Raw genomic sequence first — 14,613 nt, forward strand, 5'->3', positions numbered from 1 at the left:
CTTCTGCCCACGTGGGCCCGGAGCGCGGGAGGGAATGCTCTCGTGGTTTAGCTTCTGGGCAGCGGGCTCGGTGCAGTTTCCTGCTCCGCGTCAGGCTTGGGGACGCACAGAGGTTTAAGATCTAACCTCGCCCAAGGGGCGGGCTTCAAGGGAGGAGGGCGCGGAGGGCGAGGTTCTAGGCTCGCTGTTAAAAACTGCAACGGAGGCTGGGGCAGCCGTGGGCCAAGACACAGGAGGTCGCGGCGACCTTGTCCTGGGGGCTCCCTTCCCTGCGTTGGACCCAGTTCCCTCCTGCCACAGTGGGTGCTCGCCAAGGTCTCTCAAGTCTGGAAGGGACTTGAGCCTCCCTCAGGGTCGTAGAGGAGGGTGTACGGGGTGTGCTCTGAGTTCCTCATGGCTGGGCCCTGTGCCCACAGCCCCAGGGCCCCGGCGTGAGCCACGGGACTGGGGGTTTGGTGGTCGGTGGAAGTGCAGTCCAGGCGGGCCCAGGAGGCTTGGGTGCGGGGTGGGCCGCAGCCTCCCAGCCAACCCTTGGCCCTCTGCGTGCTAGTTAATCTGCACTGATTTTATAAATCATGTCCCATCTGGAACCTCATTTGGCCCTCACAAGTTTTGCAGGCTTGGGGTAAGAGAGTGTTTTATTTCTCCCATTTAGTGATTGAGAAATGGAGGGTCAGAGCCTCCGAGGCCACACGCTTGGGAGGTGGCCGCGGGACTGTTCTCTCTCTTGGTCCAGTAGCCTCTCCCCTGGGTTGCTGGCCTAGGTTTCATCTGCTTTTGGATGTTCGCATGTGGGCTCATCTGTAGCTAGTCTTCTGGGTCATTGGTTACTAGCAAAAAGCAGGAATCTAAAACAACGTGTAGTTTTCCATTTAAACAAGCTGCACAGAACACAGTGTCTGTCTCCTCTCTCACCCCAAACCCCAAAGAATAGAAGTAAAGGAATAAAAAGATTTCAATCCATGAAACCAAAGAAGATGAGGGCAGGTGAGAGTTGAAAAGAGAAGTCGGGGCGTTCTCTCTGGGAGCAGAGCACAGGTTGGATTTCTGTGGTTCCCGGGGGGAGGCACCCCTCTGTGCCTGGGGAGCGTGAGAGCCTGGGGGGCCTCTGCACCCTGTGTCCGGAAGTTCCTGCTTCCAGCCTGCACTGTGTGTGTTTTCTTTAATCTTTTTTAAAAAATTTAAAAAAATTTTTATTAAAATATAGTCAGTTTACAATGTTGTGTTAATTTCTGGTGTACAGCATAGTGATTCAGTCACACATATAAATGCATTCCTTTTCATATTCTTTTCCACTATAGTTTATTACAAGGTATTGACTGTAGCTCCCTGTGCTGTACAGTAGGACTGTGTTGTTTATCTATTTTATATACAGTAATGTGTATCTGTTAATCCCAAACTCCCTTTTATCCCTCCTCCCTTTCCCCTTTGGTAACCACAGGCTTGCTTTCTATGTCTGAATCTGTTTCTGCTTTGTAAATAAGCTTATTTATCTCATTTTTTAAGATTCCACATACAAATGATACGGTATTTTTCTATACAAATTATTTCTACAAAATAAAAACCTTTGTATCTTGAAATAGCTAGAGGTTTATAGGAAATTGCAAAGGTTCTACACCGAGATCTCCTGGTCCCCCCAGGGGTTCCACCGGCACCTACTCTTCCCCACCGTCAGTAACCCCTGGCTACCAGCCACTCATCTGTTCTTCATTCCTGTAATTGTTTCATTTCGAGAATGTCATGTGAATGGAATCATACACGATGTGATCTTTTGGGACTGGCTGTTTTGTTCAGCAGAAGGCCTTTGGTGTCCACTGGAGTCATGTGTGTTGGTGGTTCGCTGTTTGTTGCTGAGGAGAAAACTTGCCTTGATCACAATATTTGTAGTGAGGTTTCTGTAGACAACAAATAACTGGGTCTTATTATTTTTTTTATCCACGCTGCTGATCTCTGTGATTTTTTTTGGATTGGTGTGTAGAGAATGTAACTATTGATAGATTAGGACTGAAGTCTGCCATTGTGTTTTTGTTTGTTTACATTTCTCTGTTTTTCTTTTCCCACCTTTCTGTGAGTTACTCGAACATTTCTTAGAGTTCCATTTTGATTTATCTATGCTGGGTTTTTTTCAATTTTTAAAAAATTTATGTGTTTTTACTGGAGGTACTGGGAATTGAACCCAGGACCTGTGTGTGCTCAGTGCGCGCTCCCCCCCGAGCCACACCCTCCCCCCGGTCTGCACTGTTTTTGACCATGTCTCTTTGTGTAGCTTTTCTTAGCGGTTGTTCCAGGTATTTACATTCATAACATCACACACCATGGTAACTGCCAATCTGCTGATGTATCCATAACTCACCGCAACCTCCTGGTGTTGACATTTGCCAGTTGAGTGAAGTGTAGAAACATTACCACCTTTACAACACTTAGCCCTTCCCCATTTATAATACACTCGTTTACAAAAGTTCCTCCACGTGCGCTGAGAACCATGGAAGATGGTGGTGCAGTTTTGTCTCCACCATCAAATGTAATTCAGAAAATTCGAGAGGAGGAAAATGTGTTGTGCTCGCCCGTATTTTCACCCTTTCCCTGTTCTTTCTTCCTTTTTAATCGTCCAGAATCCCTCCTTTTATCGTTTCCATTCAGAGAACTTCCTATAGCCATCCCTTTTGGGGTAGTTTTCTTGGTGACAAATTCCCTGGTTTTCTTTCATCTAAGACTCTTGGTGTCCCTGTCGTGTGCAAATGCTGTTTTTGCTGGATGTAAAATTCTGGGTTGGTGGTTTTTGTCTTTTAGTTTTTGGAAAATGTTGTGTCACTTCTTTCTGGCACTTGTTTCTGCTTCTGATGGGAAAGCATTTGTTTGAGTTCTTTTGCCCTAATAGGTGAGATGTCATTTCCAGCTTTCAAGATCTTTTCTTTGTCTTTAGTTTTCAGAAGTTTGACTATTATGTGTCTTGGCATGCATCTCTTTGGGTTTATCCTGTTTGGTGTTCACTCAGATTCTTGAATCTGTGCATTTATGCCCTCTTTTTCAAATATGGGAAAATTTGGTCCCTTCCTTCCTTCCTTCCTTCCTTCCTTCCTTCCTTCCTTCCTTCCTTCCTTCCTTCCTTCTTTCTTTCATTTCACCAGCTAGGACCTCTGGTACAAGGCTGACTAGCAGTGGTGAGGGTGGACATCCTTGTCCTGTCCCCAGTCTTAGGGATAAGAGCATTCAACTTTTCATCATGAGCATGATGTTAGCAGTAGGATTTTCATAGATTTTTTTTTTATCAGGTTGAGGAGATTCTCTTCTTGTCCTAGTCGAGGGTTAGTATCATGAGTCAGTGTTGAATTTGGTAAAACATTTTATGCATCCAAACAAATGATCATAAGACTTTTCTCCTTTGTTCTGCTAATATGATAAATTGTATTGATCGATTTTTAAATGTTAACCCAAGTTTGCATTCCTGGAAAACTCCCACCTGATCATAATTTCTTTACATGCTATTAAAGCTTTGTCTTCTTTCTCTTTTTCCTCTGGGACTCCGATGACATGAGTGTCTAATCTTGTGTCCTGGAGCTGCAGGTCCGGGGCTATTCGCTTGTTTATTTAGGGCTGTTTTCTCTCTGTTGTTCACGTTGGGGGAATTTCTGTTGTTTTGTCCGCAAGTTCATAGATTCTTTCCTCTGCCACCTCCGTTCTGCTGCTGAATTCATCCATCGGGGGCTTTTTAAAAATTTTGGCCAGTGCCTTTTTCATTTCTGAAATTTCCACTTGGTATATCTTCTATTTCTTTGCTAAGACTTTACCAGTTATGTTGCTTTCAAATCCTGTCGGGTAATTCCAACACGTGCCTTCTTGGTGCTGCTGCGTTGTCTTTTTCATTCCAGTTGCGATTTTCCTGGTTTCTATGTGACTAGTGATTCTCTATTGAAATCTTGATATTTTAGGTGTTCAGTGATGAGACTCCGGATTGTGTGCTTTTGCTGGATCCCCATGATGTGTCTGTGGGGAAGGAGGGCACCCCCTCATTGTACTGTGTAGGGCTGGAAGTCCAACTGACATTTGGTGGGAGGGGCTTCTTCCTCCCACAGGGGGCTTTCCAGCTCCCCAGTGGGCCTCCCTGATCCCACCCTGGCAGGGAGGGACAGAGGTGCTTGGTAACTGCCCGCCATGTGGCCTCCACTGCTCTGTGGCTGGGGAGCCTTGTTACCACTGGTGGGGTACAAGTCCTGGCTCCACTGGTCCTCCTCTGACACCTGCAGCAGGGAGGGGCAGGCACCTGGTCACCCCTGGTGACCATGTGGCCTTTGCAGGAAGGTGGTGTGTGAGTGTGGCTACACACGTGAGCAGCACTTAGAGGAGGCCACCAGGCCGCGTGCCTTCCAGGGCAAGGAGTGGGACCCGAAAAAGCACGTCCAGGAGATGCCCACAGACGCCTTTGGTGACATCGTCTTCACAGGCCTGGGCCAGAAGGTGGGAAAGGTTGGTACCATCACTGTTGCTCTTACTGTGGCCAGAGTCCCCCATGAGAGACTGGAATGGGGCTGTGGCGCCTCAGGCTGGGGGCGCTCCGGAGACGGGGAGGAGGTGTAGAAAGGGAACCGTGGGTGCAGACTGGGCCGAGGGGGTGACGGGGACCAGGGGCTGGTCTCCTCCAGGTGGCTTATCTCTCAGTCTGTGTCCCTGATGGGAGGGGAAGGGGCCCCGGGCGTGTGAGCGAGCTGGGTCCTGCTTGGGCGCGGCCATTTTTCCTCAGTGCGTCTGGACCCAGGTGTGAGGTGTCCCCTTGCCTGGTTGGGGGTCTCAGGCACGGCTGGTGCAGGATGTTTGGGCTCTGGGTCCAGGAGGGCCACCCGCTGACACTCTGTGACCTCTGACCTCCCCGCAGTATGTCCGCATCTCCCAGGACACACCCTCCAGCGTGATTTACCACCTCATGACCCAGCACTGGGGCCTGGACGACCCCAACCTCCTCATCTCGGTGACAGGCGGGGCCAAGGACTTCAACATGAAACCCAGGCTGAAGAGTATCTTCCGAAGAGGCCTGGTCAAGGTGGCCCAGACCACAGGTAGCACCCGGGGGAGGACCCGGGGCTCAGACCCCGACTGGTGCTCAGGCTAGGAGTCATGGGCGGTCTGAGCAGCTGGTGCCAGGCAAGGGGGTCCGTGCGAGGCAGTCAGGGCATTGGGACTGGCTTGCCCTTGGGGGTCACCGAGGCCAGGCCGGGGCTGGGTGGGGAGCATCTGGTCAGACTCTCCAAGGCCGTCTGCCCGCCTCCTGCTGCCGTGCCCAGCTTGCTCACAGCAGACGAGGCTCTGGTTGGCTCCCCACTAGTGATGCTTCGAAATAGAAGCCTTCAGAGAAAGTTTGAGACGTCGTGTTCCCAAGACTGGGACAGAGAGGAGGCAGCAGGAAGGTGGGGAGAGAAGACAGGCCTGCAGTCAGGAGACAGGGGTCCCTGTCCCCCCGCCTCCCAGAGCACGTGGGAACCCTCTGCTCCCGGCTGTCACAGGAAGATGTGATGGTGGTGGGGCTTCCCCAAAGCCCTGGTTTTGAGGCTTAGACCTGACGATGAGTTTGAAAGCCCTCGGGCCGGGACTCTGCAGACACAGGCAGGGAGCACCGGAGGCACGCAGGGCGCTAGGAGTCGGGTGTGGGTGGCGCCGGGTGCACACCAGGACCCTCAAGTCCCCTGCTCCTCCCCAGGGGCCTGGATCATCACCGGGGGGTCCCACACGGGCGTGATGAAGCAGGTGGGCGAGGCTGTGCGGGACTTCAGCCTGAGCAGCAGCTACAACGAAGGAGAAGTCGTCACCATTGGAATTGCCACATGGGGCACCGTGCACAACCGGGACAGCCTCATCCACCCCACGGTGAGTGGCCTGCTCCCGGGGTGCGCGGGCTCCGGGGACATTGGGGAGGGTGTGTAGGGTCTTAGTGGGTACCCAGTGGACAGACCACCACCTGGGCAGCAGGGCAAATGCAGTCTGGGTGGAAGAGGCTGGACAGGGATGCAGGAGACGAGGGCTCAAGTCCTCCAGGCCCCAGACCGGGGACCCCAGGCCCTGGGGACCCCAGATGGGCAGCTGGCTTGCCTGGACTTGGTTTCCTCCCCTGAGATCACAGGGCCACTGCTGGGCAGGGGCTCTTTCTGACGCCTCTCTGGTGCGAAACAGACTTTGTGGAAGGAAGTAGCTTGGCCAAGGTTTCAGAGCCAGTGGCATCTGAGCCGTCAGGTCCCAGGCCTGGCCCTTTGGCCCGGGGGTTGACGACACTCTGACGTCCCTACTGAGAGCTCCCCTTCTGAGCTTGAGGACAGAGCCCTCTTGCCTCCGTTTCCCTGGTGCAGCCCTGAGAAGCAACGGCTTAAATATGGGGACCTGAATTGGAAAAGATAATTTGATTCCCACAATAAGATTTTAGGAGGACATAGATTTGGCATAGTGAGCACTTGTCCACTTAATTCATGCAGTCAGGAAAGTTCGGGGAAAACACTGGCCCCAAAAGACACGTCTCTGCAACTGGACGAGGAGGCGGTGTGACAGCGGCCCCCGGAGGGTGGCTCCTGAGCGGAGTCCTCTCCCTTCCTGGCTGGTGGCAGCTCAGGGAGAGCTGGTCTGGGATGGCGATTCTTTTTGTCGTCACAAACGCTCGTCCTCTGGCCAGCCTGCCCTCGGGCCTTGTCGTCCTTTGGTGTCAGTGTCACAGACGTGCTCAGTGCACGGGACCAGTTCTGTCTGGAACACTCCTGATACGGAGTGGAAATCTGAGGCCGAGAGAGACTGAGTGACTCCCAGCATCACTCTTGACCTTTCTCCCCATTATGAGTCCAGAGGATGCTGCATGGTACCACCCTGCCTTCCCTGTGGGCACAGGGGCTGTGTGTGCTGGTCCAGCCGCCGTCCCTCCTGCGCCCTGGATCTGTGCCTGGCAGCAGCTGGAACAGATGATCACAGACCTGGTGGCTTGAAGCAACAGAAATGTACTTACATCTCACATTTCTGGACGCCAGAACTCCGAGACCAGTACCACTCGGCCAAAATCAAGATGCTGGCAGGGCCGGGTTTCCTCCAGAGGCTGGAGGGGAGAAGCTGCTCCCTGCCTCCTCCAGCTTCTGGGGGTGGCCACTCTCCCTGACTTGGGGCTGTGTCCCTCCAGTGTCTGCCTCCGTGGTCGCATGGCCTCCTCCTCTTCCTCCACCTCCTCGTGTGGAAACACTTGTCAGGGCATTTAGGGCCCACCTGGACGGTCCAGGTCAACCTTTCCATGCTGAGATCCTTAATCACATCAGCAGGGACCCCTTCTCCAGTTAAGGGAGCACCCACAGTTTCCAGGGATTAGGCCCTGGGGTCACGGGGGTCGTTCAGCCAGCCCACTGGAGCGCCCAATCCTAGCGTGAAAGATGTGGAACTTTCCGCCTGCCTGTGCCCACCTCCTCTCTGGCCACCCCCAGGGCAGTTTCCCTGCTGAGTACATCATGGATGAGGAAGGCCAGGGGCACCTGACCTGCCTGGACAGGAACCACTCCCACTTCATCCTTGTGGACGATGGGACCCACGGCCGCTACGGGGTCGAGATTCCCCTGAGGGCGAAGCTGGAGAAGTTCATATCGGAGCAGACCAAGGAAAGAGGGGGTGAGCGGGGCGCTCGGCGGAGAGGAGCCGCTGGGCGGGGTGTCTGGGCACGGCTGGCTGGGAGCAGGGCGTTCAGCCCGGGGCCCCTGGGGGCGGTCAGAACGCACCTGGAGGCCTTTACTTGTTCAGAGTTGGGGTGGTGCAGAGGCCATCTTCTCTCGCCCCTTTGAACCAGGAAGGAGAATCCGGGCAGGACCGTGGCCTTTCTGCTGGCTTAGGCCGCAGCACTCCCTACAGTCACTTTGCGCCACCGACACGGTCTTGGTTCAGAATCAGAACCTGCAGGAGTCAAACTTGGCCTTGATATCTTTCCCCTGGTGGGCGGGAGGGGACGGGTTCTGGGCGTCAGGAGGTCAGACGCACAAGATTTTGCCCATGATTTGCGGGTTGTCTGGGCACCTTTGAGCTGAGGGTTTCAAGCTTCATCACACATCAGAGTCCCCAGAGCGCGGGCCCACCCTCAGGGTCTCTGACTCACAGGTCTGGGTGGGCGAGGACTTACATTCCCAAGTTCCCAGGTGACGCTGACGCTGCTGGCCTGGGGACCACACCATGAGAACCTGCTTTGACTGAGAGAAGCTGGGTGGGAGCGTTCGGGGCGTGCGAGTGTGTGGGGACGGTGCGGCCCTGTGGCACTTGGACAGGAAGTTTGCTTCCCAGGGAAAGGTGTTTCCTGGCTGCTGGGCTGGATGGAAGGCTCAGTGTGGGGCTGGTGTGGAGAACGGGGTTCCGACGCCATGCTCCCGCATCATGCAAGGTGCCCACCGGCTTGACAGGTCCCCAGCCAGGCCCACAGTTGAGGCTCAAAAGGGCTGCAGAGAAAAGCTGGCTGGTCACTGTGGACTGCAGGGCAGAGAAGACCGGCTGGGGACCTGGGAGTTGCTGGTGGTCCGCAGCCCTCCTCTCCACCCCAGAAAGGGGCAGGAGTGCATGCGTGCGTGTGCTGGAGCTGGAGGGTGGGGAGAGGGCCAGGTGGACGGCCCCTGACCTGGGCTGCCGCTTGGTCCTAGGTGTGACCATCAGGATCCCTCTCGTCTGCGTGGTGCTGGAGGGCGGGCCCGGCACACTGCACGTGAGTCCTGGCCCGGAGGGCGGGGCCTCTTGGGGTCACGTCCTGCTGCACGTGGGATGACAACCTCCCAGTGGGGTGGTCAGCAAGGGAGGGCAGGGGCTTGCCCACCAGTAGGTGTGAAACGGGAGGTGTGCCGTGTGGCGGGCCTCTCTGGTGGGTGGGACGGGAGCCCCTTGAGTGACCCTGCCATGGGATGGGTGCTCTGTCTTCGGCCCTGGTGCCTGACTGGCACAGAAGAAACGGGGGCTACCGAGGGGACTATGGCAAGGATGGACCGCATGCCCCCTGCTTCCAGGACCCCAGGGCAGCCTGTGGGGGTTTCTGCTGCTCTGCACCCAGACCCCAGGAGGGGTTCTCAAAGTCCAGCCCTCGGGCCCCACCCAGCCCCGTGGGACCAACAGCTGCATGTAAAGCAGGTTCCTCGGTGGTTTTCACGCGCTGTCACGGACCTGTGTTCAGAAACCCTCTATGGCATGGTTCGCTTCCCTTGTGGAATTTGGGCCAGTTTGCCTCCTGCTGCAGGAACACACGCCGACGTTACAGCCTGCAGACGCGGGGCAAGAGCTTGGACGTTTTAAGTAGGGGATCCTGGAAAGTGTCCGTTTATGCTTAGTAATCGCAGGCGGTCAGCACAGGACCTGGGGTCCCCGGGGCGGGGGTTGAGTCTGGTCCCCTGGGCCGTTCTTGCGCAGACAGCATCCAGATTGCTTCCTCACGTCCCGAGCAGGGCGTCCTTCCTGCTGGGGTTGGGGCCCCTCCTCGCGTTGCTCTCACCCTGGGTCTCCAGGGGTCTCCCTCGATGTCCTGGTCTCACCCTGGGCCTTAACGGGGGAGCAGAGCTCTGGCCCCGGCAGCACACCCTCTTTTCAGAGACGGCTCTCGTGCGCACAGACTGGGGGGTGGCAGCGTCCTAACCCTTGGTGACGGTGGCGGTGAGCGATAGGCCGGAAGGAGGGGGTGTGTCGGTGTGCCCCCCACGGCACAGCAGGCTCAGCTCCTTTTCCCGCCGAGCAGCGGACTGCTAGCAAGTGAGCGTCCTCCGTCGGCGTCACGACAGCCAGACGCCAGCGCCGCTGGAGAACACTCCGTTTCAGAAGCGCCAGTGCGGGCGAGGCGTCAGGCCCCGGCTCACGGCCGTCCCTGTGTTGCAGACCATCTACAACGCCATCACCAACGGCACCCCCTGCGTGATCGTGGCGGGCTCGGGCCGCGTGGCTGACGTCATTGCCCAGGTGGCCGGCCTGCCCATCTCTGAGATCACCGTCTCCCTGATTCAGCAGAAGCTGGGCATGTTCTTCCAGGAGATGTTTGAGACCTTCACCGAAAGCCGGATTGTGGAGTGGACCAAAAAGGTGAGGCAGACGGGCACGTGGGCACCGGGCGTGAACCTGTTGCTGACTGCCTAGCCTGGCAGGCAGGCCGGGGCACGCAGAACCCAGAAACGGAGGCCCCGGGGGCCTGGGGCAGGCACGGAGTGGTCGGCAGAGGGTGGGAGCTTTGAGCCGGGCCGTCAGAGGGCCCAGGGCAGGCGGGAAGCTGTCTGCTGAGACTGCACGCTGTCCTGCGAGGGAGAACTTGCTGAACCTCTGGGCTGCGGGACTCCGGGCCCGGGCTGGGCCTGCAGGATCGAGAGGCATCGTAGGAATAGGAGCCCATTGCACTGGACGGGCAGGAGGCCGGTGTGAGGCCTGGGGGTGGCAGAGGGGCGGGGAGCCGAGATTTGGGCAGCAAGGGTTCTGCCAGGTGGCGGCCGTGGGTGGCAGGGTCTGGCCCAGGCCCCGGGCCTGGTGACCTCAAGGCCACCCAGGCAGATTAACGTAGGCCTTCTGGGGTCGGCAAGGCAGGGAGGCCCATAGACGTGTCAGATGAGGCCCTGGAACCGGGTGGTGATCTGGGGGGTGCTTCACGGGCTCCTTCAGAGAGGTGTCGGGGTGGGCTGGGCCTGGGGCAGCATTCCAGGGGACTCCCCCATCTCCATGGGGTTTGAGAGACTCGAGACCTGGGAGGAGTTAGTTGCACCCAAAGGGAGGGTCCTTCCCAGCCCGTGGAATCACGGAGTCCGGGGCCGTGACCCTGCGGCTGGCGAGTCTCAGCACAGACCTCCGGAAGGGGTGGGGGCAGCCTTGCTTCAAGCGCCCGCCTGTCCTCTCCCTGTTCAGGAACAATCTTAGATTTGTGGAGAAGTCACACAGGCAGCAGCAGGCTTCTGTCCTCCCTTCACCAGCTTTCCTGGCGCCAGCGTCCTGACGAGCCCAGTGCGTTTGTCAGAGCTGAGAGGTGAGCTCTGGCTCACGGCTGCGGCTCCACTCTGATCGCTCAGATGCCACGTTGACCCGCCGATGGCCTTTTTCTGTCCCGGGATCTGAACCATTAGCCTGTCTTCTTTATTGTCTTGTTTTTCCTTCTTCTCCTTTTTTAAGTGTGACACTTTCGAGCTAGCACAGTGGATTCCAGAGATGTTTCCGTGGCATCATTCTGGGCACAGGGTGGGGTCACCTGGGGGCTCTGGGCCTGTCCCCTCAACTGCAGAGTGTGAGCCCTGTGGGCGCTCCCACCCCCAAGATGCCTGGTTTGGATCCTTCCCCTGGCCTGGGGAGGTCACAGCTGAGATGGCCCAGGACCATAGCTGCCTTGCGTCTCAGTAGTCTGGCTTTAGAGCGCACTGGTGCTTCGTTCTCTCATACCTACAGTGGGGATAAAATTGTTTACAGACGGGTGAGGACTTTGCAAGGACCCCTTGCAGACGGGCTCCTCCAGTGGACCTCACAGGGAGTTAGAATTTTTCCCATGTACTTTGAGGCTATTTGCCTCAGTTGGGAGACCTCAGGCATTTGGAATGGGCCTCAGGGTGGCCGTCTCCCTGGTCCAGATTTTGAAGGCCCCAGTGAATTCTGTAGCGGGACCCCAGCCCCGGCCATGACCCCAGCCTGCAAGGAGGGTAGGTGTGAAGGAGAGCAGCTGGGTCAGCGCCCAGTGGCCCACGAAGCCCTTGGCCAGCGCAAGCAAGCTGCCCGGGAGCCCCCATGCCTCCCGCACCTGTGGGCGTGCTGACCGGCTGTCTCGGCCACACTCGGAGCCCCAGGAACTGGGGTCGCCCGTCCTGAGGCCACTTGACCTGTTTCCTGTCAGGATTCTTTGCTGGGGTGGGGGCAGTCGGGGCCTCTCCGACCCTCGGTCTCCCCATCAGTACATTGGGGCTGTGTCTTTCACGCGGCTCTGTGGACGCCAAGCCAGGTTGTAAAAACTCATGGAAGTTCACTCTGAAGTGCCTGATGTGTGCTCTTCAGGGCAAGTCTGTGGAGCAGCTTAGCTCCAACTGTGTCCTATTTTGGGCCACGTGAGCCGTCTGTGCCCACCAGACAGAGACCGCAGGGACGCACCGCAGGTGGCCTGTGGTGGGAGGACGGTCCCTCGGGAGCCGTGGGTACGGGAAGGGCTGCTGAGGGTTGGGGCCCTGATGGGGCTGAGGGCTGGGCCACGGGCGCACTCCCATGGAAACAGGGCAGTTTTCCTGGGCAGCACAGGGACCTGCTCTTGTCTGTCTGACTGTGGCCTCAGAGTGACGTCCTTAGACGCTGACGTTCTGTGAGATTGTTTTTGCCGTGGCGTCAGCTCTGCTCCCAGTGGGCCCAGCGGGTGGGGATTGGCCGGCAGGCCTGGGGCCTTTCCTCAGTGAGCTTGTAAATTATTCAGGCAATTCTCAGAACTGACTCTAACCTGCTGAAGCTTAAAGGGTCCAGTGTTTTCAATCCGTTGCTGAGTCGAGGCCTGAAAGTGGAGTTTCGTACACACCTGTCTCCAGCAGGGGCTGCCCTCGGCGGGGGTTCTTGTTTGGGGGGGAGGGGACCCCACAGCCACGATCAGTGTTTCGCTCCACAAGCCTCAGAGCTGGTCTGCCCTGGGGCAGGTCTGGGGGTGAACAGGAGGGCCTGTTCCCTCGGGGGCTGCCCTTGGCGTACGGGGACATCAGCTGGGAGTCTCCGTGCAGGCCCGCCGCCGGCACCGCGTAGGAGGAACCGCTCCAGTGTCCTGCTTTCTTGTCTGCAGAACAGGGATCATTAGTGCTTAAACTCAGAGGACGGAGCCACATCACCGCCGGAAGTGCTCAGTGTTGGGTCAGCACAGACCACGCGGCACTCTGCGATAGCTGCCCTGTCCTGCAAATCAAGAGCTGAGCTAAACCCAGGAGAGACTTTGGCTGGAGGACAGGGTGGCACTGGGGAGGGACACCAGGGGGCATTGGAGTTGATGTGGAAGCTGGACCCCGAGGGAGAGGGGGGGCTGGGGTCTTAGAGGCAGAGGCAGGGTGTGCGAGGGACCCTCTAGGTGGGAGTGGTCTGTACAGAGGTGTGAGCTATGCGGCCAGGCTAGGAGAGGAGGCGGGAGGGCAGGCGAGGCTGGGTGGGCTGGCCTGGGGAGCTTGGGAGATCTCTGGGCCTTGGGAGGTGGGGAGCTAGGGGAAGGGCCACCCTCACCTCAGGGTGAGGGGGTCGAGGGGGCAGCGACTGGTAGCAGGCATGGCAGCTAAGAGATGACAGGTAGATAGGCAGGTGATAGGTGATGGTGGATGGACGGATGGAAAGGAGGGGTGGGTAGCTAGGTGCGTAGGTAGGTAGGTAGGTAAATAGGTAGGCAGGTAGAGTGAATAACTAAACAGCTAAATAGATACCTAGGTACATAGATGGGGTAGGTAGGTGGATAGATGGGTGGGGTGAGCAGGTTAATACATCCGTAGATACACACATACGTACATACACAGACTGCTGGGTGGGTAGGTAGGTGGGTGATTGGATGAACTGGGGAATGGAAGGATGGGTGGGTGGGTAAACAGATAAGGAGGCAGGTAGGCAGGCGGGGTGAGGCAGGACACGGAGAACCAGGGAGAGGCCTTAAGCAGTGCTGGGTGCTCTGCAGACGCCGCCTGATCAGAGAGGTGAAGATTCTTGACACTTGGGCTGTGTTTTCCACCCGACAGGCCGTTCAGAAACATCAAGCGTTTGGTCCTCATAGGGCATGGGGAGGCAAGGTGGTGGCCCTGGCCACATGGGCAGGCAGGCAGGACTCCTGCTGGGGCTCTGGCCCCGTGTCTGGGGCCTCAGTTCTCTGGGCACCCTCTGAGGAGGCAGGAGGCCCGTGTGCTGCCGTGTCCCTCACTCGGGGCACGTCTGTTGCAGATCCAAGACATCGTACGGAAGCGGCAACTGCTGACCATCTTCCGGGAAGGCAAGGACGGCCAGCAGGACGTGGACGTGGCCATCCTGCAGGCGTTGCTGAAAGGTGAGGGTCAGGTGAAGGGGGACAAGGGGGGAGCTGAGGCCTGGTCTAGAGGAGCTGAACCCCCACCTGTGGGCAGACGCACTGGTCAGAGGGCAGCTGGCCGTGGACCATGCTGGGCCCCCGTCGCAGCCCCACTGGGCAGGTGGGTGTCCATTGCCACGGTTGGGGTACAGACTCCTTTTTCAACTTACCTTTTTAACTGAAATCTGAGCGTAGCCCATGCTGATTTATGCCTTCGTGGTCTCATAGTTTCTGATTAAATTTTAGGGTAGAAAGAAAGAACCTTGAAAGTCCACTCCTGTCCCCGACGTTTTGTCTAGTGTTTAAACTCCTCTGCCTCCAGCGCAGGACAGGGGCCAAGCGCAGGGCATCCTCGTGGACAGGAGAGCTCCTGGTCGACTTCCGCCCCTAGTCTGCCCTCTGCGCTCTGCCCCTGGCCCGTCCTCCCTGGTAGGTGCGGGACGAGACCTCGGAGTTGTTTGGGTTTGCGCCTCTCTGGGCTTCTTGGCCATCAGTGTAGACTCTCGGTGACGTGTCTGCAGATCTTCCGTCCGTGTGTCTTTGGTTGTTCGTCTTCTCGTGTTTGAGCTGTAAGCGCTCCTGTCTTGTTCTCACACAAAGCCTGTATCGGGTGTACAAGCTGAGGA

The 14,613-nt window shown here is 57.1% G+C and overlaps 1 protein-coding gene across 6 annotated transcripts in view; it reads left to right on the top strand.

The window, feature by feature from the left end:
- TRPM2 (transient receptor potential cation channel subfamily M member 2) overlaps positions 1 to 14,613 on the top strand; it is a 50,159-nt gene that overhangs the window by 7,353 nt on the left and 28,193 nt on the right. For all 6 annotated transcript variants that reach the window (XM_031460733.2, XM_031460732.2, XM_031460731.2 and 3 more), the window contains exons 4-10: positions 4,296 to 4,464; positions 4,871 to 5,051; positions 5,690 to 5,856; positions 7,437 to 7,617; positions 8,628 to 8,689; positions 9,841 to 10,041; positions 13,864 to 13,966. In XM_031460733.2, coding sequence (XP_031316593.2) covers positions 4,296 to 4,464; positions 4,871 to 5,051; positions 5,690 to 5,856; positions 7,437 to 7,617; positions 8,628 to 8,689; positions 9,841 to 10,041; positions 13,864 to 13,966 — 1,064 coding nt within the window. The remainder of the gene's footprint in view (positions 1 to 4,295; positions 4,465 to 4,870; positions 5,052 to 5,689; positions 5,857 to 7,436; positions 7,618 to 8,627; positions 8,690 to 9,840; positions 10,042 to 13,863; positions 13,967 to 14,613) is intronic.

The sequence above is a fragment of the Camelus dromedarius genome, chromosome 2 (genome assembly GCF_036321535.1).
Source record: "Camelus dromedarius isolate mCamDro1 chromosome 2, mCamDro1.pat, whole genome shotgun sequence".
In the NCBI taxonomy this organism is placed as follows: domain Eukaryota; kingdom Metazoa; phylum Chordata; class Mammalia; order Artiodactyla; family Camelidae; genus Camelus; species Camelus dromedarius.